Here is a 27,412-nt window from a genome sequence, read left to right on the forward strand (position 1 = left end):
ACAATGACTTTCGAAGCCATTGTTGTTTGCTTTCACCTGCAGTCAAGTGATTATTGAAGCAAAACATCACCTTCTATGACTTAATAAACAATCAATAAGTCAGCCTGTATGAGCTTTGAGCTGCCAACATTTAAGTAGAAGCAAATGCTCTTTATTTTCCAAATACTACTCGTTCCTACACCAATGTTTCAAAAAATTGCAACATTAATCAAACAAAATGCATGTGACTGAAATAGACTTTATAAATCTGAAGAGGTCCATGGCAATAATACACAAATTATTACATTTACAAAACAATGTTTGGGAATTCAACATGGTGTGAAGGCACACTAAGCTGCAAGCAGAATTTCTAAGTAATATAGTGTGGAGTCAAAAAAGGGCTTGGTTTTGTACCTGGGGAATTTCCTTCAACCACATTTTGTATTCAAGTACACAAAGGGTTAACAGCGCTTACTGGAGGTCCATTATGAACAAGTTGCCCATCAATTATATCCCTTTTAGATGTGATGGATGAAATGTCAGGCACTTTTAACTTAGTATTAAGAAAACAGTCTTAATCATGTTTTTTGTTTGATTAGTGTCAACCAGTTTCAGCCCATCACAGGGGCCATCTTCAGAGGGAACATATGGTTGACTGCTGGTTGCATCATGTCTACCACGGTGTGACAGGAGCCTTTGCCATTTGTTCCATCTGGGATCCAAGTTCCTTGTCAGCTCATATGGTAATATAGCATGCTACTCAGAATTCTAACTTACCAGTTAACTGGATCCTCTGACAATCTCTAACCTAAAACCACTACATTTTAACATTTAGTGTGCCACTGATGAAATTCGCATGCTAATTGCATTCTGAGTTAGTTGAGATTTGTGAAATGAAAGGCACTGCAATGACACGTCAGCCATAAGTCCTGCCCATAATACAAGTTCACAACAATAAACTATTTATGCAGAGCTGTACATATCTTCTTCTAATAATTTCCAGGTATACAGCCCGATCCCGTCGACATTCTGCCACCATAATGATGGCAGAATGTCGACGGGATCTGGCTGCATACCCGGAAATTATTAGAAGAAGAAATACGCCAGGAAAATTTCAGAACTGTACATATCTATTGCAATGCTCCAGCACTGAGTCAATGCAGTAGATGAAGCTACATGCTCAATTACAGACATGCAAACAAAATGATGGTCATCACATGCTATGTTCACTCTGTATGGTCCAGTATCTGCTTATCATTGCTTATTATCATCTTCTATTTGTTGGTTCCATGTCATTGTTATAGTAGAATGCAATGCATCAGCCAAAATGTGGTAATAAGACAAATCTATTCCTGGTAGACCAATCATTTCTATGTTTATATAAGTTCCTTTCCATGTTTCTGTTTCTTTTGATAACTTTTCAATGACTGAGCTTCTACACAAAGAATATCATTCAGTGACATAAAAGAAGATGTTGCTTGGTACACCATCACCCTAAGATCTCAGTCACTTATTGCTGGTGTATTATTGTACAAGACCTCTGTGTCAGGGTTCATTTGGGTGCAGGATTTGTCTGACAGTCATAACTCAGGCATGCAGTGCCTTGTATTCAGCACAGAGTTTGGCGAGTTAAATTTTTCGCTGGTGTCATGTACTGATGCGAGGTGCCTCTCATCAGTATTGAGAGTAATTTTAGGGTTGTTCTGTATTAGGGCAGGATCCTCAAGATTACTGTACAGATCTGCTGCCAATATTTTGGTGATAAATTTGCCTTTCAGGATAATAATGCAGGAGCACAGTGCAACAACCCCATGAACAGCTTCCTCCAGGAGAAAGGATTCAACCTGGTAGAATGATCTGCTGTATTTGTTGGCATGAACCCATTTGAAACTGCTAAGGCCAGTTGAGATTTGAAGTTGTAGTTGCAGGAATGACATTTACACAGTAGATGTCCATTGTGGGGCCGCCATCATTGACAGAGGCAACTCTGAGCAGCATCTTGACCACCATATAGACAGCATGTGAGGAAGATCTAAGAATGTTACAATTCATGGGGTGCAGCGGTACATTACTGAATGTAATGATAATTAAATCAAGACCTTAAGCTGTCAACAGGCATTGATATACATCAACAGGGACAGCTGAAAATTTGTGCCCTGACCGGGACACGAACCCAGGATCTCCTGCTTACACGGCAGATGCTCTATCCATTTGAGCCACCGAGAGCATGGAGGATAGTGTGACTACAGGGATTAATCCCTTGCACACTCCTCGTGAGACCCACATTCCCAACTTAATGTCCACACACTACATTTTTAGTGCCCCTGCCCATTACACTTATTACTCGTGGCAGACAATCTTACCAAGTCCTTTAAGAGTTTGAAAGAACAGATACCATCTTCATATTACTGAATGTTGTCCAATATCAGATTTGGAAATTGTACGTTCATTTAAATGGACCAGAGCTCCACTATACATCAAAGGCTGCTACCTAGGTAGCTGGCTGTCTGTGGGATGCACACAAGTGATTTAGATAGTTACAATTTTGTAATTGTAGGATGTGACAAGACATCTGGTAAAACAATGCTAAGCACTACCTCTAAAACTACTCAGAAAATATAGTTTAGAAACCACTCATGATGGAAATGTAGGCAACATATATACCTGACCACTTTGAAGATGGCCACAGTGAAACTGGTACCAGTGACCATGAAATGGCTGTAGCAATTGATTGCAAAAGAATAAAGGGTAAAAAGGAAAAATAATTGAGAAAGTAATAGTTATAGTACCTAGCAGAACACTCAGTGATGGATGGGACCCTCCATGATATACAGTCTCTGTAAAGAAACAATTACTACTGTGCATTAGATGTAAGAGAAATGCATATGGCTGTCAAAATGAAAATTTGTCAAGCCTTCAGTGATTTTCATACCAGAATCTTACAGAAATACCTCTCACAAAGCCCAAAGAAATTCCACTTGTAAATGGCACAAAAATTAATGTCCAGACACTCATGGATGACACAGGGGCTGAAATTGAGAGTAACAAAGTTAAATCAGAAATGGTGAACTCTATTTTTAAATGTTTCCTTGCAAATGAAAATACTGAAGTACTGCCTCAGTTTAGTTTCTGCCCCAACAAAGCTGACTGTTATAAGTATTAGTGTCCATGATATTGTGGAACAGTTGAATATGCTAAAACAGAAAAAAATCTTCTTAGCCTGGTGGAATCCCTATTACATTCTATGCAGAATTTGCTGCTGAGTATGCCCCTGTTTTAACAAATATATACCATAGTCTCCTTGACTGATAACATGTGCACATGTCATACCCATTTACAAGAAGAGTAACAACAGTGTTTCACAAAGCTGCCACCCAGTATCTTTGACAACTACAGGTCATACCCATCTACAAGAAGGGTAGCAACAGTGATTCATGAAACTATCATCCAGTATCTTTGATAACCATGTGTCGTTTAATATCTGAAACAGAATGCCAGTCAGCATGGTTTCCTAAAATATTGGCGGTGAGAAACCCAACTCACAATTTTATCACCTAATGCCCTCAAAGCCATGGATCAAGGCAGTCAGGTAAATGGAATATTTCTTTACTTCTGAAAAGCAACCATATCAACAATTATTAATGAAAGTACAAACATACAAGGGTATCAAATATGACTTGTGACTAGAGTGAGGCTTTCTTGGTATGGAGGATGCGGCATGTTATCTCGGATGAAGTGTCATCAACAGATATAGTAATTTCAGGTTTCTGAGGGTACTTTAATTGTGTAGGTGACCACTCAGCTTTTGGTACTTCTGCAGCAGTTACTAAACTTGAGTTTTATGAAGACTTGGTCTTCTTAATGCATCTGGAGTAAATTGTCAGCCTAAGAGCTCTAAGATTGCTGTAAGGAAAAATTTCTTATGGGAGCTACATCCTTGTCAAATTATTAAGAATTAGAAGTCTGCTGGCTGTAGCCAGACATTTTAAGTAAAAAGTTAGTTGAAGAGTGGTTTTTTCTAACACTATCTCACACACTGAAGAAAATTCCTCAATGATTAGTCATTGTCTCATAGGCTTGCCCCAGAGCATTGTTTTGGGGCACATGTTGTCTATTAATGACCAAGCCGACAATGTTAATCATAACTTCAGATTTTCTGCAGATGATCAAATTATCTATAATGAAATATTGCCTGAAAAAAGATGCACAAATATTCAGTAAGATATTGATAAGATTTCAAATTGCTGCAAGAAGGGCAAATTGCTTTTATGCTCAGAAATGTAAAATTTTGCTTGCCATGAAACCCAAAAGTGTATAAAGGTTTTGCAGAAATTACCTTTGCCTGCAGTATCAATGAGTAACAACTGGTATTAATCAATTTGTACAAATGTCTGGGTAAGCAGTCTGTAGCAATGAAATGATCACCCAGCCCCATGTGTAGATAAAGAAGTTGACAGACTTTAGTTTATTGGTAGAATATCAGAAAAATACAGCCATCCTGATAGGGAAATTACTTCCAAAGCACCTATGTGTTCCATCTTAGAACACTGCTTGAGTGTGTGGGACCTATACCAAATAGAAACATAGAAATGGTGATCATATACAAAAAAGAGCAGCTCTAATAGACACAGGTTTGTCCAATCCCTTGGAGAGTATCAGGGAGATGCTGGAAAAACCTGAACTGGCAACAGTTGAGGATAGACACCAAATATCTTGTGAAAACATATTTGCATAGTTACCATAACAAGTATTAAGTGAAGAAGCTAGGACTATAGTACAACTTCATGGCGGAACAAGAAAAACACCCTAGTTTGCGTTACAGTGGGAAGTACCCTCTGCCATGCAGTTTACAGTTGATTAGCAGAGTACGTGTAGTCAGAGACTTATATGTAGAAGTGGATTTGATGTCACAGATGTACAAAAATGTGTACAGTACTTTCAAGCAGACGCCTTTACCTTGCTTATAGTTTACTTTTTATTTCACAGTAAAGCTATTTTTTAGTTTCATAAGACTTACTTTTTGATTCCTTGCTCCCTTTGATTCAAGGCTCACACACATCCACATACATCTATGTGGTAAGAACGTTTTTTTTGGGCAGTTTATTAAAATATCCATTACGAAAGATGTACCATATTGCATCAGAATATGTACACTTGAAAATTTCATAGAATGTGGACTTACCTGTTACTCCCATCAAGGGTAAGACCTCTTCCATCTGGTCGAATAAAATGGCACATATCAAGAGGTTGCTGGTGTTGAGTACTATAACAGTACAACAGTGTGCTATCTCCATTAGCAGCGTCAATTATTTTCCGTTCGACAGACAACTTGTTAGCTGCAAATTAAAATTAGGATTACTAATGTTTTTTTGCATCAATAAACATTACTGCATAACAACTTCTGTTCCACAACTTCATCTTCTATGCTTTCAGTTACACACCTTTCACATGCACTCTAAACGGTACTGAAATATCTCCAGTTTTGCTCCCATCAAGTGCAACATTGCAGTCCCATTGACCAGAATCCTCCAAATACACATTTAATCTAATCAGACACTGACCCAAACCAAAACTGTCACCAGAATATCTATATCTTTGACTGAAAGTTTTGTCTGGTAGCACAGAAATGACTTCTCCATTGGGATGCCTCAGCCAACATCCTTTAATCATGAAAGCAACAGTGCATCCCAGTACTGTACTTGAGCCATTCAGCATCACTGTTTCTTCAGAATATGCAGTGGCTTGTATAACTGGGAATTTATCTGAAAATGAAATCATACATATTATTTTAGTTATACAATTTGAAAACTTTTTTATTTAACAATGAAAATAATCAATTTTTGACAATATAATGTAACTGGATAGATAAATAAATCTACCCACCAAGCAGTGTCAGGAGAACACACACACACACACACACACACACACACACACACACAAAAGGTTTAACTTATACAAGCTGTCAGAGCCAGTGGCTCCTTCTTCTGGCAGAAGAGTTGAAAGAGAAGAAAGAGGGATGGAGGGAAAGGACTCGAGAGGTTTAGGAAAAGGGTACAGTTCAGAAAAGTCACCCAGAACCACAGATCATGGGAGACTTACCGGATGGGATGAAAAGGAAAAACTGATTGTTGAGGACTGTATGGGACAAGATTTGAAAACCTGAGAGTTTAAATATGGAAGACAGAGTAATGTGAAAAACACAGTTTAGTACTAAAACATCATGCACAAGTTAATAAGAGTGAAAAGACAGGTGCATTGCATGCAACAGAGGTGGAGGGGGGACATAGAAAAACACAGGTCAGAAAATGAAAGACGTAGAAAACTAAAATGGAATGAATAAAGTAGCAGTTACTGTGAGGAACTGCTAAGATGGAAGAAATTAATGTAAATTAAGGGCAGGTGGGCAGCGAGAACCAAGGACATATTGTAGCACTAGTTTCCACCTTTGGAATTCAAAGAAACTGGTGTCTGGGGGAAGGATCCAGATGATGTGAAACAAATACTGAGGTCATGGCTCTCATGCTGTAGAGCATGCTCTACAACAGGATGTGTACTGCTAGTATAAATCCTCTGCCTATGCCCATTCATCCTAACTGATGACTGGGTGGTAGTCATGGCAATGTAAAAGGCCGAGCAGTGTTTACATAAGAATTTGTATATGATGCGTCGTTTCACAGGCGGCTCTTCCTTTGGTAGTATATGTTTTGCTAGTTATAAGGCTGGGATAGGTGGTGGTAGGAGGGTGAATTGGGCAGGTCTTGCAATGGGGATGGTCACAGGGGTAGGAGCCACAGGGTAGAGAGATGGGTGCAGAAGGAGCATAGGGCCCAGCAAGGATATTGCAGAGATTGGGAGGGTGATGAATAGCTATTCCAGGTGTCGTAGGAAAAATCTCAGACAGACTGGATCATATTTCAGACTCTGTGAAATTGAGGACTTTGTAAATAGGCATGTTGGGACATATGCTGAAGTTCATTTAATTTATGCTGATTGAAAAATATTTTGTACTATTACACTATTAATTTGTAAGAGTTTTAGGTCTACATTGACTTTTAGGTCTATATTGACTTTCGTATTTAACAATTTTGAGGGTTCTTGGGACACTGCCCTAATTAAAGCACCTTCAGTGTTGGGCAGATGGTCTGTGAGCTTCATTGAAGTCAAGAGCTATGCCAACAGCAGCACAGCTACTAGGAGGGTCACCCAAGGCAGACAGGTCTCAAAAACTGAATTTGATACTTAAATCTCAGTGATTAATACAATGACGTAATGATCTGTTCCCTACTCTATTAGTCCACAGTGATTGTTCATCAAAGTGCAAATATATTATCAGTATCTTTAGCATATCAAAAAGAATTTAAATTGAAATAGATGCATAATCTACATGTAAGATTCAAGGACGAAGTGCACTGACACCACAAAACCCCTGTGTTAGAAATTCTGTTGCTACCTATTCCACTGGAGCAACTCAGATGTTTTAACTGGAACAGCACAAAGGCTGTGCCTCTGGGAAAACTGCTCTGGGTTCAACACTGCAATATTGCTTTAAACCAATTAACTATGTACAATACTGACAAGATGATCTCTATGTAAGAAGGAAAATAGTTAATAACACAGCACTTCCACACAAGGGATTTTCAATGCTTCTGCTATTGCCTTTGTGATGTTGATCTCAGTGCACATGGATGGACACAGACTGGACTGGAAGTCTTAACTTCTGTAGACTGCTTCTGCTCTTCATAATTGCTGATCAGAGTCTGTTGTGAGAATTCTGGGTTGTTCCCTTTTATTTATAAGCATGAGCGAGTCCTTTATTTAATGCAACCATTCTCCAAAAGATTTGAATTTTCCACACAATCTATGGAATCAGGCTTCCTGAGTTGTCACTGCTTGAATCTCTACTGATCAGATGGATTTGATTATGGGTATGTTGACTGATTACCCTAAAGATTTTGGGAAGTTCAGATCTTTCTTGTTTCATCCAGTGCAGCTACTTTCCAGGAGGCAATGCTAGCAAAGCAAGACAACTTTTCTGTTGGTGTTGACCATGTGCACCCTGGGATTATGCAGCAGGTTATCATTAATCGGGCAGGTAGGTTAGAAAATTTAAAAAGGGAAATGGATAGCTTAAAGTTAGATATAGTGGGAATTAGTGAAGTTCGGTGGCAGGAGGAACAATACTTTTGGTCAGGTGAATACAGGGTTATGAATACAAAATCAAATAGGGGTAATGCAAGAGTAGGTTTAATAATGAATAAAAAAAATAGGAATGCGGGTAAGCTACTACAAACAGCATAGTGAATGCATTATTGTGGCCAAGATAGACACGAAGCACATGCCTACTACACTAGTACAAGTTTATATGCCAAATAGCTCTGCAGATGAGGAAGAAATTGATGAAATGTATGATGAGATAAAAGATATTATTCAGGTAGTGAAGGGAGACGAAAATTTAATAGTAATGGGTGACTGGAATTCAAGAGTAGGAAAAGGGAGAGAAGGAAACATAGTAGGTGAATATGGATTGGGGCCAAGAAATGAAAGAGGAAGCCACCTGGTAGAATTTTGCGCAGAGCATAACTTAATCATAGCTAAAACATGGAAGAAGGTTGTATATATGGAAGAACCCTGGAGATACTAAAAGGTATCAGATAGATTATATAATGGTAAGACAGAGATTTAGGAACCAGGTTTTAAATTGTAAGACATTTCCAGGGGCAGATGTGGACTCTGACCACAATCTATTGGTTATGAACTGTAGATTAAAACTGAAGAAACTGCAAAAAGGTGGGACTTTAAAGAGATGGGACCTGGATAAACTGACTAAACCAGAGGTTGTACAGAGTTTCAGGGAGAGCGTAAGGGAACAATTGACAGGAATCGGGGAAAGAAATACAGAAGAAGAAGAATGGGTAGCTTTGAGGGATGAAATAGTGAAGGGAGCAGTGGATCAAATAGGTAAAAAGATGAGGGCTAGTAAAAAACCCTTTGGTAACAGAATAAATATTGAATTTAATTGATGAAAGGAGAAAATATAAAAATGCAGTAAATGAAGCAGGCAAAAAGGAATACAAACATCTCAAAAATGATATCGACAGTAAGTGCAAAATGGCTAAGCAGGGATGGGTAGAAGACAAATGTAAGGATGTAGAGACTTATCTCACTAGGGGTGAGATAGATACTGCCTACAGGAAAATTAAAGAGACTTTTGGAGAAAGGAGAACCACTTGCATGAATATCAAGAGCTCAGATGGAAACCCAGTTCTAAGCAAAGAAGGGAAAGCAGAAAGGTGGAAGGAGTATATAGAGGGCCTATACAAGGGCGATGTACTTGAGGACAATATTATGGAAATGGAAGAGGATGTAGATGAAGATGAAATTGAAGATATGATACTGCGTGAAGAGTCTGACAGAGAACTGAAAGACCTGAGTCGAAACAAGGCCCCCGGACTAGACAACATTCCATTAGAACTACTGACAGCCTTGGGAGAGCTAGTCCTGACAAAACTCTACCATCTGGTGAGCAAGATGTATGAGACAGGCGAAATACCCTCAGACTTCAAGAAGAATATAATAATCCCAATCCCAAAGAAAGCTGGTGTTGACAGATGTGAAAATTACCGGACTATCAGTTTAATAAGTCACAGCTACAAAATACTAACGCGAATTCTTTACAGACGAATGGAAAAACTGATAGAAGCCGACCTTGGGGAAAATCAGTTTGGATTCCGTAGAAATGTTGGAACCCGTGAGGCAATACTGACCTTACGACTTATCTTAGAAGAAAGATTAAGGAAAGGCAAACCTACGTTTCTAGCATTTGTAGGCTTAGAGAAAGCTTTTGACAATGTTGATTGGAATACTCTCTTTCAAATTCTGAAGGTGGCAGGGGTAAAATACAGAGAGCGGAAGGCTATTTACAATTTGTACAGAAACCAGATGGCAGTTATAAGAGTTGAGGGGCATGAAAGGGAAGCAGTGGTTGGGAAGGGAGTGAGACAGGGTTGTAGCCTCTCTCCGATGTTATTCAATCTGTATATTGAGCAAGCAATAAAAAACAAAAGAAAAGTTCAGAGTAGGTCTTAAAATCCATGGAGAAGAAATAAAAACTTTGAGGTTCGCCGATGACATTGTAATTCTGTCAGAGAGAGCAAAGGACTTGGAAGAGCAGTTGAACGGAATGGCCAGTGTCTTGAAAGGAGGGTATAAGATGAACATCAACAAAAGCAAAATGAGGATAATGGAATGTAGTCGAATTAAGTTGGGTGATGCTGAGGTAATTAGATTAGGAAATGAGACACTTAAAGTAGTAAAGGAGTTTTACTACTTGGGGGCAAAATAACTGATGATGGTCAAAGTAGAGAGGATGTAAAATGTAGACTGGCAATGGCAAGGAAAGCGTTTCTGAAGAAGAAAAATTTGTTTACATCGAGTATAGATTTAAATGTCAGGAAGTCGTTTCTGAAAGTATTTGTATGGAGTGTAGCTATGTATGGAAGTGAAACGTGGATGATAAATTGTTTAGACAAGAAGAGAATAGAAGCTTTCGAAATGTGGTGCTACAGAAGAATGCTGAAGATTAGATGGGTAGATCACATAACTAATGAGGAGGTATTGAATAGAATTGGGGAGAAGAGGAGCTTGTGGCACAACTTGACTAGAAGAAGGGATCGGTTGGTAGGACATGCTCTGAGACATCGAGGGATCACCAATTTAGTATTGGAGGGCCACGTGGAGGGTAAAATTCGTAGAGGGAGACCAAGAGATGAATACACTAAACAAATTCAGAAGGATGTAGGCTGCAGTAGGTACTGGGAGACAAAGGAGCTTGCACAGGATAGAGTAGCATGGAGAGCTGCATCAAACCAGTCTCAGGACTGAAGACCACAACAACAACAACATATCATTAAGGACAACATTCACTCATTTGACATGGGTAGAGCCTATACCGTATATGACACGTACATTCAGCAGCTGGATCCCACAGTGCAAGGGAAGATGACAAGTGTTTGCAGCTGTGCTCCCCTCATGTACCCATCAACTTCTGAAAACAATGCTTCAACCTGCTACTTCTTGCTTATGTTTTCCCACCCTCAGCAATATCATTGGTTATGTGATTAACTGTTTTCTGTTGTTGAGGTGTGACACTATCCATACAAGGGGCTCATGTTAACACCACACCATTTTAGTTTCTGTAGTAGAATTTTTTATTATTGACAGAACTGAAGGTCAAGGTAAGATCATGTAAAATGCCAAACGATAATTTTTTTATTGTTTATTTCAACCTGACTGAGTTTGTGAAAGCATATATTGCTTCTTCTGTAGAGAATTTTTTACAGAAAGGAAACTGTGCAATTGTTAAAAGGTCACTATCAGAATGATGGTTCAATGTTACACATCAGCTACATTTTCAAAAAATGCTGAGCATGCGGGATGGAGAGGGATGGTTCTGTAATTCGAGGTCACTTACTCATCTCAACTTTCATGGACGGCAAACAATCCTGTTGGCAGAACATCTGCAACTGAGCATTATAGCAGAGGTTGGAAATACTGCTCATTTGTAAATTATTTTATTTTCACACGACCGGTTTGGACTGTTATAAGCCCATCCTCAGGTGTCGTAGCTGTGCTGTGGCCCTCGGGTGCCGCGTGTACCAGGCGTGGTGTGCTGCCTATGAGCAATCTGTTCTACGCTCACAGGCAATACACCACACCTGGCAGCACACCACACATGGTACATGCAGTGCTTGGGGACCACAGCACACCTATGACACCTGAGGATTGGCTTATAACAGTCCGAAACCGGTCATGTGAAAATAAAGTAATTTTCAACTGAAGTGGTATTTTCAACCACTGCTTTCATGGATGGATATTACTACTGTATACTTCAGTCTTTCAGGAAACATAGCTTGACTCATTGATACTTACAAAGGTAACTCAATGGGGCCACTACCAAGTCAACACAACATTTTAGGAGTTTGGTTGAAATACCATCATAGCCAAAAGAGTTACTGTTTTTCAGAGACCTAATGATTTTTCAAACAGTGTATCCACTGACATTTTCAACTTTTATAGTCCTGTCTTCCTCAGTTGTGTGTAATATTATCAATATACTGTAGTGTATCCATTACTTACAGTGCATAGAATGCACTTTTGCTACAATTACAACATTTAAATATTGAAAAAGACTTCCAGTAAGTTGTGATAGTATCAATGAATAATCTGATTTCATTTTCCTTGAAGCATGTTAAATATTTTCTACCTGATGTTCTGGCAATCTGGAATTCAACTAACTCTCAAGTACTTCACAAAAGTGTTCAGTGAGGTACATATTTGGGGTTCTAGCAGATTTATCATGAAAATTAACCTAATTTTTCCTTACTCATGCTGTAGTTGGCCTAGTTTTGTGGACAAGAGGTATGAGGTACAGATACAGCAAATATCCAATTCCAAACGGTTTCCGGACACATATTATTGGACATTAATATGGCATGTGTCCACCCTTTGCCTTTATGATGGCTTAAACTCTGCTGGAGACACTTTTAATGTGGTATCCGTGGAGGAATGGCATCCCGTTCTTCCTCAAGAGTCAGAATCAGAGAAGGTAGTGATGTTGGGTGCTGGAGTCTGGAGCAAAGTCAATGTTCTAACTCATGCTGAAGATGTTCCAGTGGGTTCAGGTCATGGCTCTGGGCAGGCCAGTTCATTTTAGCAATGTTAACATCCTCAAGCTATTGCCTCATGAAAGCTCCTTTATGACAGGGTGTGTTGTCATGCTGATACAAATAATCGTCATCTCTGAAATGTTTCTCTACCGTACACAGTAAACAATACTGTAAAGTGTGCTCATTCTTCCACATTTAGCATTTATTTAAGCATAATAATGGGACCACACCATAATCTTGAAAAATACCCACATACCATAGTTCCGCCACCTCCATACTTCACTGTTGGCAGTACACTTGATGACAAGTGACATTCTCCAGGCATTTTCCAAATCCAAACCCTTCCATCAGATTTCCACTGCATGTAGCACGATTCATCACTCCAATTCACTTGTTTCCATCATTCACTATCTTTCCGTCATTCACTGTCTGATGGCATTGCTCTTTATACAGTCTCAAGTGTTGCTAAACAGGGACACAGAAATGTGTGGATTATGTGGAGCTTTTTAATCACTATAGTATATTCTCTTCACAGTCAGTGTGCTAGCTGGGATGCTAGTAGCACTCTGAAAGTTACAGGTGATTCCGTCCACAGATCTCATGCAATTTGTGTACAAACATCCTCTGCAATGCTCAACAGTTTCTATCTGTCACTACATGAGGTGTGCCTGGTTTTAGTTTAGCTGTGGCTATTACTTTGTATTTGAAATGTCCCTGATGGATTTCTTACTCAAGTGACGTAAAAGAACTAGTCAACATTCAAAGTCATTGAACTTTCCTAATCAGCTCATTCTGATGTTACAGCTTCTCTACTGACAACACAATACTCCTCATCTCCATTTGTACTGAAACATCCACCCCTCATTATATCTGGTAATCAGTTCTGTATTACATAGTGGTGTCCCAAGACTTTTGATCAGGCAGTGAACAATATTTCATTGTCACACTGAGAGGTGGACACAGGAGCATTTACACAGTTTACACTAACAAAAAGAAGACTTTCAGCACTGATTGCCCTTCAACAAATGGAAAAGAGTGCCTTACTGAAATACAAGGTGTAACCAAGTTTCTGGGGTTAATATTTTCAGCAGGAAATAATTCAAAGTAAATGTCTTTATGAAATATTAATTTCATCAGCTGTAGCTGAAATAAGTGTTCTTGAAATTTGGTGGATGTAACTCGGTTTGTTCTAAATATTAGATGTTGACCAGGACTTATCTTTGTTTCATTGCTTCACTAAAGTTGATGTTTCCCTGTGTTTCTGAAGTGAAAAGTGGCTGGAGAACACCATCTTTCTCAAAAGATGTCAAAATTCAGTTATTGTTTCAGATGTACAATATATTACATCAAAGAATTCTTGAGATTGTACATCATACTGGGTTTCCTACTCGTTTCCTCATAGGTCTTATATACAATTCATGTATTGTCGCACATAGTTAATTCACTAATTACAATTACAGAAGTTGTTGACAATTTTAAAAAAAAATGTTATCATCTGGTGGTTACAATTGAAATGCATGGAATGTGATACAATGATGATTACACATCTTTTTCCATTGAAAAATAAGTGAGATGATACGAATAAACAATGCTAATTACATTTTTCTTAATTACACAGAAAATACCATATTCCAAGTATTCCTACTATGTTTTCTGTTTCAAATATGAGTACATTATTTTTTAGTGTGAACAGAATTTCAGTATATGATACAGCAGCTCAAATAAACACTTTTTTTTTACACTGCTAATCTGATTTCATTTTATGAATTACAGTAACTTCATGGTATCTCTCTTATTACTCAGTCATTTGTAAATGAAAATCCCTAATTGGAATTAAATGAATTGACATATGTGTTCCTACCAATGGATGGAATTAGTATTAGTGAGACTGAGCGAGGTGGCGCAGTGGTTAACACACTGGACTCGCATTCGGGAGGATGACGGTTCAATCCCACGTCTCGCCATCCTGATTTGGGTTTTCCATGATTTCCCTGAATAGCTCCAGGCAAATCCCAGGATGATTCCTTTCAAAGGGCACGGCTGACTTCCTTCCTTGTCCCTCCCTAATCTGATGAAACCGATGACCTCACTGTCTGGTCTCCTCCCCCAAACCAGCCAGCCAGTCAGTATTAGTGAGTACTTTAACCTGAGGATGTTGAAAATTACATTACACAGTTCAAAAGGCGAAATTACTGATATGGGTCCTGCCTTATTAATGACATAACAGTTAATCATGCAATCCAAATTAACTTCAAAATTGTATGAAAAATGAGCCGTTAAATTTCAACATACAAATTTTGCTCTAGGTACAAAAATGGCCAACAATTTTTTTGGGGCATTATGAGCTCTTGTCTCTTTAAAATAAGATAGACCTGATTCAAGGATTATATGAAAAATATCTTTCAGTTGCTACCAAACTAGAAAGTGTGTGATAACCATTAAATAAATAAATAGATAAAAATAACAAAATAAAGAAGTGTGGTAGCACAGAACTAGATGTTGACACCAATTTTAGCAGGCATATGACACATACAGTTAGTCACAGAACAATACTATAAACATATAACTACCTTCATCTCTCTGCTGCAAAAAGATGTACCCTCCATCTCTTACTTGCAAAGTCGCATCAAGGCCTAGTTCGCATTTCCATATGCCAGAATCTGATTCCATTGGCTCCAATATGGTGAGTCCACAGTCCTTGTACTTACTGTTCAAGCCATCTCCAAAATAAACATATTGTCCATTTCCAAGTCCTTCTTGCATGAGAAAACCTGTTCCATTTGGGTGTACAAAATTGCAGTAAGTGCATTGTGCTGAAGAGGAACTTGGCGAAAGCCGACATAATATGTCTATTGCACCTGGAATTGATTTAGAGGCTTGAACAATTGTCTTTAAACCACTTTTCTCTGCCTCTGAAAAGGAAAGATGAAGACCATCACATTCTAATTACCAACATGTACCAGTATCATGAGAAAAAATGCAATTTGTGTGCATAAAGAGTAACAAAGACATGAGTAGAGTGCAGTTCATAGTGATACAGTGCTATCCCAGCAAGGATTACCTGCTTAGCCACAGATTCATTTATGCATACTCTTTGCAGCTGATCAGCATCTCTGGCACTTGTGTATCTGTGACCACATATGCAGTGGCACAGTCCACATGTTTAGAAGAATGGTCAGTTCTGTAGCTTCAGTCCATTGTACTCACTGCAAATGGCTGAAAGGTGTATGGCTGAACTATTAGAAAAAATAAGAGTTTATGGGTTGGTTATTGCACCAAGGAAACAACAACCAGGCCCATGTCAACCTCTATGTTTCCAAATTTTCTAAAATCTCATTCTCTTATTAAAGGGGGGAACAGGACAAGAAGGGCAATGCATATCAACTGTGCTGACAGGAAGGAGAAACTGATCTAAACATTGGATAAAGAAAAATATTATTATGATTACGATATTACGATCAGCCACTTGACATGCACTGCTGGATAATAGCCTCCTCTGTAGTCTTCATCTTTACAAAAGATGTTGCTCATGCATGTTTCTAATTTTATCCATCCACCTTCAGTTATGACATCTTACTGATATTTTCTTATCTTTTGGAATCCAAATAAGTATTTTCTTGGTCCAATACACATATGTATGTCTGGCTAAATGTCATTCCCATTTCATTTCATTTACGGTGATAATTACATCTTTCATTCCATAATTTTTCCTGATTCCTTTGTATATTTCCCCATCTCTCTTAGTAATTCTCAACATCCATCTCTCCACTGCTCACTGAGAACCATCAATTTTGAATGGTTTGCACATTCTAAGTCCACATCTCACTGCCATAACCTAAAACTCATCACTGCAAACTTTCCATTTTTTAAAACATACCAAAAGCTTGGTTTTTAAACTCTATTTAGTTTACCAATTGTATGCCTGCCATGTTTTTTGATCTTTTGTTCATTGCAGGTCAGTTCCAAAAAACCAGTGTATGCAAAATGTCGTAAAAAGTTTAATGCAAACAATTTTGATTCGTGCAAAATGGTAAATAAACAAGAAGGGATAACACCCTTAAAGTTAATGCACTTAAATGTGAAATATCTCATAAACAAACTAGACATTCTACAAATATTCATAGAGGAACACTTGCCACATGTACTAGTAATAACGGAACATGGACTAAAATGCAGTGAAATAATCTACTATAGATTAGAGGGTTACTTACTAGCAAGTAGTTATTGTACGCAAAACCATAAAGGTGGTGGTGTGGCAATTTATGTTAATAAGGATGTAGGAGCTAAAACAATTTCCTTTCTTGAACACCACACCAAAGAAGGATCAATTGAAATGACAGGTATTGTACTCCACAGTAATGATCTTAAGTTACCAAAGGATAAAGTGAGTGGAGTGTATAGGCCACCAAATGCTGATGTAATGTTGTTTATGGATAAACTTAGTAGTGTTGCTGGTCAGGCTGGTTCTAATGACCTTACTATATTAGGTGACTTTAATATAGATGCAAACTCAAATAGTATAGTAAACTTGAAACTCAGTGATGTACTGACCTCATACAGCCTTGTAAATTTAGTGAACTCTGACACCAGAGTGACGGACACATGTTCCACTAGAATAGATTATGCTATAATCAACAAAGATGTTATAGATAAGGTAAATTACAGTAACTTAGATTTTCTTTATTCTGACCACTTCTGTCAGGTGATAGAATACAAAAATTCAGATGTGCCTAAAATAACAAAAATTGTGCTACAGAAACGAATGCTGAATACCTCAAATATTAATGCTCTTAAAGACAAACTAGCGAATGAGACATGGGATTCTGTGTACCAGGTAAAAGGGTCGGATGAGAAATGGAATGAATTCTACTCAACCCTATTGCATCATTATGAATATAGTTGTCCAGTCAGAGAAATCCGGAAGGTAGTTAAACACTGTCAAAATGGAAGTAATCCTAGACTAAAACTCCCAACAGATCTGATTAGGCTCAGGCAGCAAGTACATGAACTAAACCAGCTTTATAAAGCTACTAGTATGCAGGTTTTCAAGGAAAAATAAATAGGGCCAAGCAAACTTTTAAAAATGAAATTGTCTATCTAAGGAAGCAGATTCACAGCAAAACAATAGAACAGTCTGACAACATAAGCAAAGCATCTTGGAAGCTGATTGACAAATACCGAAAAGGTCCCAACAAGATGAACATGGAACCACTCAGTATACGTCCACCCGGCCTCCCGCATGCCCACTATACGCCCTCGCTCAAAGTCCGTCAACTGCACATACGGTTCACATCCACGCTGTCGCGGCATGCTACCAGTGTTAAAGACTGCGATGGAGCTCCGTATGCCACGGCAAACTGGCTGACACTGACGGTGGCGGTGCACAAATGCTGCGCAGCTAGCGCCATTCGACGACCAACACCGCGGTTCCTGGTGTGTCCGCTGTGCCGTGCGTGTGATCATTGCTTGTACAGCCCTCTCGCAGTGTCCGGAGCAAGTATGGTGGGTCTGACACACCGGTGTCAATGTGTTCTTTTTTCCATTTCCAGGAGTGTATATTAACGACATTGCGCAACCCATTAACTCCCATATTGTAAGCTATGCAGATGACACGTAAATCTTATTCTATGGGAGTGAATCTAAAGAGCTAGAATCTCTTGCTACTAGTGGTGTAAAAGAAGTAACAAAATACTTCAATGATCAGGGACTCAATCTGAATGTCACCAAATTTCAACTACTGACATTTAAAACAGGCAGTTCTCATCACAACAATATGAATTGTGTGTGTAACATCTCTGCAACAGAGAATGGTAACTGTAAATTCCTGGGTGTATATGTTGATAAAAATTTGTGGTGGACATACCACATTAATTTCGTATGCGGAAAAGTCAGTAGTGCCATATATCTCCTCAGCCAGCTCGCAAAGATAGTTCCTAGCCAAGCACTGAAATTAGTATACTATGGAACACTTTACCCCTTTCTCAATTACAGAATTGAACTATGGGGCTGTGCAGCTGATGTACATTTAAAAAGAATACTACTGCTACAGAAAAGAGCAATAAGACTTATACATGGGATGGGACATAGAGATTCATGTGATGAAGTGTATGTGCAGCATGAATATCTGACAATATATTCTCTGTACATCTTCAAAATAGTTGTATTTTTTATAAGTCAATCAACAGAAGCTATCAAGGGCAGTGATGTACACGATCACAACACTAGAACAAAGTGTAACTATTTCCGTAACAGAACAACGTTAAAAATTACTGATAGAGGTCCATATATCAGTGGTTTGATTTGGTATAACAAGCTACCAAACTCTCTAAGAACGTACACAGGAAATATTTTTAAAACAAAATCAAAATCTTTTCTAATAGAAAAATGTTTATATTCTTTCAATGAATTTTAAGATAGTGATTGTAACATGAGGCATTAGCATGTCAGTTGTAATGTGATAAATGTAAGAAATAGACATAAGAAGCAACAGCTACAGAATATAGTGTATTTTATAAGTATAAATATAGCCATAGTATTAAGTCTGACATTTGCAAAAGCCATCATTATGATGGCTCCACGCAAAGAAAATGTAAATAAATAAATAAATAAATAATTGTATTGTCATCTCTCCTTATACATTTAACTGTCCTCAAAACAAAAACTCATCAGCTGGTTCAATAATTTCACTGTTAATTCATAATTTTTTATGTTGATACACTGATTATGCATTACATAAATTCTAATAATTGATTTTCAAGACTTCTTGCAGATTTACACTATTCTCCCCTTAGTTCTCGAAGTTCATCTACATTAGATGCAAACAGTACAGTCTCACAAGCAAAATGTAGACAGTTCAGGTATGGTCCATAAAGACATGTTGTTTCTTTTTTTCCAATGTTGGAACCTGCAAACTGCCTCTAGGGCTACTGAAAATAGTTTTTGAGCATAGAATCTTCTTGCATGACTCCTCTTTCAATTATGAGTTTCCCACTATTGTGATGAAGCCTAACAAAAACTATAGCATTGACATATGTCTCAGTATGCTAACTGTTATAACGTCAAGTTGAACACATATATTTCAAAATGACACAACACATATAAGTCACTGAGCAAGTTGACAAAGCAAGACATGTGAACACGGTAACATTCGAATGAGCACTGAGTCCAAGTTTAGCGGCCGCTGGTTGGCTGGCCGCTTAGGTGGTGCGGCTGCTGCATGGCTGGCAGACAGCGCCGCATGTAGAGGACGCGCATAATTGCGTGGCGGCACTTTGAATGATCGGCGAGTCACAACACTTTTCCCCCCTTTGAAATTTTTGCACAGGTCTTGATGGAGGTGGCCTGTAGATTGCTAACATCCATAGGCGTTGTTTGACTGGCCGTAAAGTCTCAAGGAGGAGACTTCCCGTACGAACGGAAGTGTCCCCGATGATTACCGGTTGAGATGATAGGAGACGTAGGGGTTGAATCTGGTGGGGCCCCATGCACCAATCTGCCCATTGCAGCAAGTCCAGTTGATGTAACAGGAGACATGGGCGATGTGTCCGCGTCCGTAGAAGGAGGCGAGTAGATTGGCTCCGACAGATGATGGTCATCCGGTTCCTGCATGGGCACGTCTCCTGGTGGCGTCCATTCTTGTACTGGCACCGAAATGATCGTGAGAGGGCTGCATTGTGAGTAATGAGAAGTGCCAAGATCCCGAGCATCAGGTAGAGCCGAAGGTGGTGTAGCGACATTCGGAACAGGCGTTGCTGGCACACAAGGCCGAAGATGGTCCGAATGACGCACTGCAATACCCGTGTCTGTCTGGATTTCATACAGGCGTCGGCCACAGTGTCATAAGATGCGGCCTGGACTCCATTTTGGCCACCTGCGATATTCCTGTACCCAGACAAGGTTGTTGGCGGTGAACCGGCCAACCGAAGGCACCAGCAGCCATGAGGTGGAAGGCCGCAAAAGATGAAGTAGTGTGCGGGGCTGTTGGCCATGTAAGAGCTCAGCCGGGCTGTGGTCGCCCATGAGGGTGAAACAGTAAGAAGCCAGAAACTGGAGAAGCCCATCATCAGCAGCAGAAGAAGTCAAGAGTTTCCGCATCTGAGCCTTAAATGTCCGGACCATTCGTTCAGCCTCACCGTTTGATTGTGGATGGAATGGAGGGGCCGTGACATGCATAACGCCGTGACGAGCACAAAAATCCGCAAATTTCGAAGAGGCAAATTGCGTACCATTATCAGTAACAAGAGTAGAGGGAAGGCCTTCCAAAGAAAAAATGCAGGCGAGAGCACTTGTGGTTGCCGTGGTGGCAGGCGACATGCAACGGACAATGAAAGGAAAGTTAGAGTAGGCGTCAATTACGAGGAGCCAATAAGTACCTAAAAAAGGTCCTGTGAAGTCAGCATGAATGCGCTCCCAGGGCGTCTCAGGCGAAGTCCACGGTGACAAAGATGACTTCGGGGCGGCTGCCTGTGATGCAGAAGGGCCGCAGGCAGCGACCATGTGTGCTATTTCAGAGTCGATGCCAGGCCAGTACACATGACGGCGTGCCAGAGATTTTGTGCGAGAGACACCCCAGTGCCCTTGGTGAAGGAGGCGCAAGACCGAAGCACACAAAGATGCAGGTACCACAACACACAGCGAAGCATTGTTGGTGGAAAGGAGGATAACACCATCCCTAGCCTTGAGGCGGTAGCGCAAAGTGTAGTAGTTCCGCAACGGGTCAGAAGTCTTAGTGGACGGACAATCTGGCCAACCCTTCTAAATATAGCGTAAAACATGGGAGAGGGTAGGATCAGAACCCATAGCAGCCGCCAGTCAGTCCCCGGTGATGGGGAATCCATCCACAACCTGCTGCTCAGCAAAATCCAGGTGGAAACACAAAAGTTCATCCCTATCGAATGCCAGATCAGGACCCATGGGAAGGCGAGACAGTGCATCAGCATTCGTATGCTGAGCCGTTGGCCGGAAATGAATCTCATAATTGAAACGAGACAAGTAAAGAGCCCAACGCTGTAGGTGGTGTGCAGACTTGTTGGGAAGTGACGATGGTGGATGAAACAAGGAAACAAGTGGTTTGTGATCTGTAACAAGATGAAATTTGTATCCATAGAGAAAAACACCAAACTTATGAAGAGCATAAATAATGGCCAAAGCGTCTTCTTCAAGTTGAGAATACTTTTGTTGTGCATCCGTGAGCGTTTTGGAGGCACAAGCAATGGGTTGTTCAGAGCTGTCAGAAAAATGGTGCGCAAGGACTGCACCGACACCATAGTGAGAGGCATCCATGGCAAGAACAAGATGTTGGCCAGGTCGATAAGTAGCCAGGTACGGGGCCTGTTTCAGCATAGTCTTCAATTTCTGGAAAGCTGCATCGCATTATGCGGACCAGTGAAAAGGCGCATGATGCAGACCAGTGAAAAGGCACATTTTTATGCAACAGGCAATGCAATGGCTGAGCCACCGAAGCTATTTTCCCCAAGAAGGCCTGCAGTTCCTTAACAGATGTAGGGCGAGGAAGGGCATCGATCGCAGCGACAGTCTGCTGAAGCGGATGAATACTATTCCGAGAGAGTTGAAACCCCAAGTACATGATAGATGCCTGAAAAAATTGTGATTTCTGAAGATTACACTTAAGACCGGCAGTCTGTAAGACATGAAAAAGTGTGCGGAGATTCTGAAGATGTTCTTCAGTGATGGAGCCAGTGACAACAATGTCGTCCATGTAATTTATACACCCAGGGACAGGGAGCAATAATTGTTCCAAGAATCGCTGAAAGAGAGCAGGGGCGCTGGCAACCCAAAATGGCAATCGTTGGTATTGATAGAGGCCAAAAGGTGTATTAAGGACCAGAAACTGCCAGGAAGCAGCGTCGAGAGGAAGTTGATGATAAGCCTCTGACATGTCAATTTTAGAAAAATACTGGCCTCCAGCAAGTTTAGTGAACAATTCTTCAGGTCGGGGCATAGGGTAAGTGACGATGAGGCATTGCGCTTTTACAGTGGCTTTAAAATTGCCACAGAGACGAATATCACCATTGGGCTTAGCAACGACAACAACAGGAGAGGACCACTCACTGTTAGTGACAGGAAGCAAGACCCCTGAAGTAGTGAGACGATCCAGCTCCCATAATACCCGATCATGAATGGCTACAGGAATGGGCCGAGCCCGAAAAAACTTAGGCCGAGCAGTGGGTTTGAGCGTGATATGAGCTTCAAAGTCGTTTGCACGGCCTGACCCAGGAGAAAAAAGGGATGAAAATGTCGTCGAGGAGGAATCGATTTGAGCATAAGGATTAGCATCAGAGACCATATTGACAGAGTCATCTATGGAGAACCCAAAAACGCGAAAGGCATCGAAACCAAAAAGATTCTCTGCGTTACTCTGGTCGACCACAAATATGGGAACAGTGTGAACGATGGATTTGTAAGATACCTCAGCATTAAATTGTCCCAAGAGAGAAATCTTCTGTTTATTGTACATCCGTAATTGCTGAGTGACAGGGGATAGGAGTGGAGAACCCAACTGAAGATAGTCTGAGAATTAATTTAGTGGCAGCAGAACCGGTATCCACCTGCATGTGAACATCCTGACCTAGGATTTGTACAGTGAGGAATAACTTCCCTGAACGGGAGGAAGTGCAATTGACAGACAACACAGAAGCAGAATCAGCGTCACTGTCATGAACATCATGTATGCAGTCAGATTTGCAAATGACAGGCACATGACCATTCTTGTTTTGCAATTGTGGCACACGGCCCAACGTTGGGGACAGTCCTCCCATGAATGTTTCGTAAAACACCGCGGACATGAAGGAAGTTGCCAGGGGTTTTGCTGCAGTTTCTTAGAGGGTTGTTTACAGTTAGGCTGACGCTGCACGTGGGAGCGTACTGCAGCCACGTAGGCCGGCAGGGACTCACTGCATGCGTTGTCAACAGCACACAGAGGATGTATTTCCCCGACGTCACCCCATGCCTCTATTTGCGCCCCAGTGGCACGAGAAATTTCAAAAGACTGCGTGATGGATATGACTTCATCTAGAGTCGGATTTGCCAACTGAAGGGCACATTGCCGAACTTTTTTGTTGGGCGCCGACCAAATAATAGCATCCCGTACCATGGAATTGGCATAGGATTCTTTGTGAACGTCAGTAACAAATTGACACTTTTGACTGAGGCCTTGAAGTTCAGCAGCCGAAGCGCGATAGGATTAATGCGGTTGTTTTTGACAAAGATAAAAGGCAACACGAGAGGCTACCACATGCGTTTGCTTTTAAAAATAGATAGACAGAAGTGCACACAATTCAGCAAAGGACAAAGACGCAGGATCTTTCAAATGAGCCATTTGCGACAACAACCGATACATGTGAGGTGAAATCCATGAAAGGAACAGAGACTTACATGTTTGTTCGTCCGTGACATGAAATGCTAAGAATTGATGTCAAAGACATTTTTTGTAATCAGACCAGTCTTCCGCTGTCTCATCGTAAGGAGGAAAAGGAGGTATCGACAATGACAAGAAACGCCCTGCATTTGATGCCGCAACGAAATCGCGAATCGCCGATGTTAGAAGTGTTTGCTGTTCAATGAGACCTTGCAATAGTTACTCTACAGTAGCCATGGAAACCTGTGGGTCAACGATGAGCCTTTCCTTTCAGCATACAGGTACATAGAATTTATTTACACAGGGTTTTTCAGAAATATGGACCCGATTTAATTAATTTTTATTTCATGAAGTATGAACTGGATATAAATAATCTAAACACCATTGGAAATGTAATGTGGCTTCAAAGTACCATGATGTTTTCTGTCTTCTTGAGTTTGGGAGAAGTGATTCGGCAATTTGAGTGCAGCGGGCATTTTCTCTTCGATTCAGCATTCAGCCTTCAACTAGGGAGAGCATGAGATGTTGGTTTAAGAAATTTCCCCAAAAAATATGTCTCTACAAAATAAGAAGTATGAGCCAACTGCATTTCTCAGATGAGATCATTTTGTGTGTAGCCTGAATAATTCAATCAATAGAGCTAGTATAGAACTGTAAATAAATCAACTAATTGTATGGCAAGTTTCAAGACACCACTTGCACCACAAACCTCACTGTTTACAACTTGTGCAAGTTCTTATTGAAAGTCGCAAAGAAATGTGTATTGAATTTTGTGCAGATATGGTAACAAAAATTGAGGATGAAACATTTCTTCTATACTTGACTTTAGTGACAGAGTAACATTTCATCTTTCTGGAAACGTTAGAGACACAATCTGTTTGGATGTGGTATCCACAAATTCCCCATGAAACACTGTGGCCTGAGAGAGGTGTAGCAAAGATAAATTTGTTTTGTGCCTTATTGTAAAATAAATTTTTGTTTTGTACCTTAGTGGAAAACGAAGTTTGTGGCACATTCTTTCTGCAGAGCAAGCTTTAGACAGAATAACATTCCAGGACATGTTGGAACAATGTTTTTTCCTCAACTTACCAAAGACTTACAAGACTTTATTTTTCAACAGGACAAAGTGCTCCACTAGACACTTTTCAGTGTGTTGCAGAAAGTGCTTTGTGTATCACTGTCACATCCCACTTCTCCTGTTCTACTCATGAATGGTTTGTGGGAAGAATGAGTGATGGTAAGCCCCCATGAGAGGTTGAATCTCTCCAATTTTACCTTCAAGGTGTTTTCATGAGACAGATGTAGGAGGAAGCACATATTGGTGGACTTTTCTAGGAATCTACAGTCTCAGAACTTTAACAGTAAACCACTCCATGATACAGGGTGCCTCTCTTGCAGCACATTCCACTGGAGTTGGATGAGCATCTCTATGACTCTTTTGCACTTACTAAATGAACCTGTAATGAAATTCACTGCTCTTCTTTGAATCTCCTATGTGTATCCTATCAGTTCTATCTGGTATGACTACCAGATGGACAAGCAGTATTCAAGTATCAGTCGAACAAGTGTTTTGTAAGCTACCTCCTTCGTGGGTGGACTAAATTTCCTGAAGATCCTTCCAATGAATCTCAGTTTGGCATCCCCTTTACCTGTGCTCAGTTTTATGTCCTCATACCTCTTTAAATTCCTCTGTAAGTCTGCTCTCTGTTGTTAATTACCATGCCATCTGCTAGTTGCAGTAATGGAATATGACGTCTTGTATCTCTCACTTTTTGTGTAATAGTTGTTCCATTTTAAGATTTTATTTTCATTTATTTCTTCATACTTACATAAGCTTTTCTGGTTTTGCCTATGTACCTTACTTTTAAAAAATGGCTCCTTCTGTTTATGTTGTTGTGATCTTAATGTTGTAAGGTGTTGCACTTGTTGCTTACATCAATCTGGCATCTGTTCTCAAATAAATTGACATAATTTACATTTCTGATTTGCTACCTGCAGATTTGATTTGTTTCTAGTTTTGTGCTGATTTTCATTCCATATCTTACTCGTTACTGGTCAAGAAAAATATATGGCACATTATTTGATTAGGAAGAAACAGTGGACTAACAACAATTCGTGTGTGAATGTAGGGTTTTCCAGTGTGTGCTACTAATGAAATCTTCTAGGGCTTCCATGTGGGTGGCTGCATTCAAATTCCATATTTCAATGAGTTTCATTCTCATCACCTTCTGTGATCAAATTGTGTCATTTTGATGAGTGTCATTCTTATCATCTTCTGGTGGAGACGATAAGAGTAACAATCATTAAAACTTCACGGAATTTGAACACAGAAACACAAGAAGATTTCATTAACAATGATTCAAATTCACAGAGTATTCCTAATATTGTGTTGTAGGCAGTCAAAAAGTCAACGAGTCTATTTTCTTCCCCTTTGCATCTAGATCTACTTAATTATTCCAGAAGCCACCTGTAGTGTCTTCACTACTTTTTGTCACTATTAACTTGAATAGCAGCACTGCCGCAACTGGTGCAAGCAGGCTGCAGATGCCAGTGGGCGTGAAGCAAACCAAAACACCACTGCATCAGATGCAGCAATACCATCAACCACTTTCCATATTGCGGGCCGGGCACCAGCCCTCACAGTACTAACAATGCAGCAGAACAGTGGGCCGACCTCAGCAACCTTCTGGCCATTGCCTTGTTTTGGCGGATGTGGTTAGAATCAATGACTCATGCAACAAACTGGCATGGAACCTGTATAAATAGCCATCATTTTCAGTAGAGGTTTTCACAGTTTGGCAGCACCTACTATACCAGGAGGTCCACACCAGGCAATACTGCTGGGACTGATTGGCTACTGCCCAAAATGGCGTCGGTGATGATGTCAGTTCAACTCATTTTCCCATTGGCCAAAGCCCTCTCCATAATGGCATCTACTTGATGTCATATTTCGTACAATCTAGTTCCCACTGACCAAAATTGTTAGTGTACTGTCCTATTTGCAGTCAAAACATAGTGGTAGGTCATTTATGCCACACTAAAATATAACTAACTGTTCAATAGTTACTTCACCACTGTACGTGGTGGAGATTTCAGTTTACCAGATATAGACTGGGACACTCAGATGTTTAGGATGGGTGGTAGGGACAGAGCATCGAGTGACATTATACTGAGTGCACTATACGAAAATTACCTCGAGCAATTAAACAGAGAACCGACTCGTGGAGATAACATCTTGGACCTACTGATAACAAACAGACCCGAACTTTTCGACTCTGTATGTGCAGAACAGGGAATCAGTGATCATAAGGCAGTTACAGCATCCCTGAATATGGAAGTTAATAGGAATATAAAAAAAGGGAGGAAGGTTTATCTGTTTAGCAAGAGTAAT

The 27,412-nt window shown here is 40.1% G+C and overlaps 1 protein-coding gene across 1 annotated transcript in view; it reads right to left on the reverse strand.

The window, feature by feature from the left end:
* LOC126475013 (uncharacterized) overlaps positions 1-27,412 on the reverse strand; it is a 276,772-nt gene that overhangs the window by 70,665 nt on the left and 178,695 nt on the right. Inside the window, exons 5-7 of the mRNA XM_050102551.1 lie at positions 15,215-15,556; positions 5,421-5,741; positions 5,162-5,315 (exon numbers count right to left, since the gene is read on the reverse strand). Of these exons, the coding sequence (XP_049958508.1) occupies positions 5,162-5,315; positions 5,421-5,741; positions 15,215-15,556 (817 nt within the window). The remainder of the gene's footprint in view (positions 1-5,161; positions 5,316-5,420; positions 5,742-15,214; positions 15,557-27,412) is intronic.

Source organism: Schistocerca serialis, chromosome 4 (assembly GCF_023864345.2).
Source record: "Schistocerca serialis cubense isolate TAMUIC-IGC-003099 chromosome 4, iqSchSeri2.2, whole genome shotgun sequence".
In the NCBI taxonomy this organism is placed as follows: domain Eukaryota; kingdom Metazoa; phylum Arthropoda; class Insecta; order Orthoptera; family Acrididae; genus Schistocerca; species Schistocerca serialis.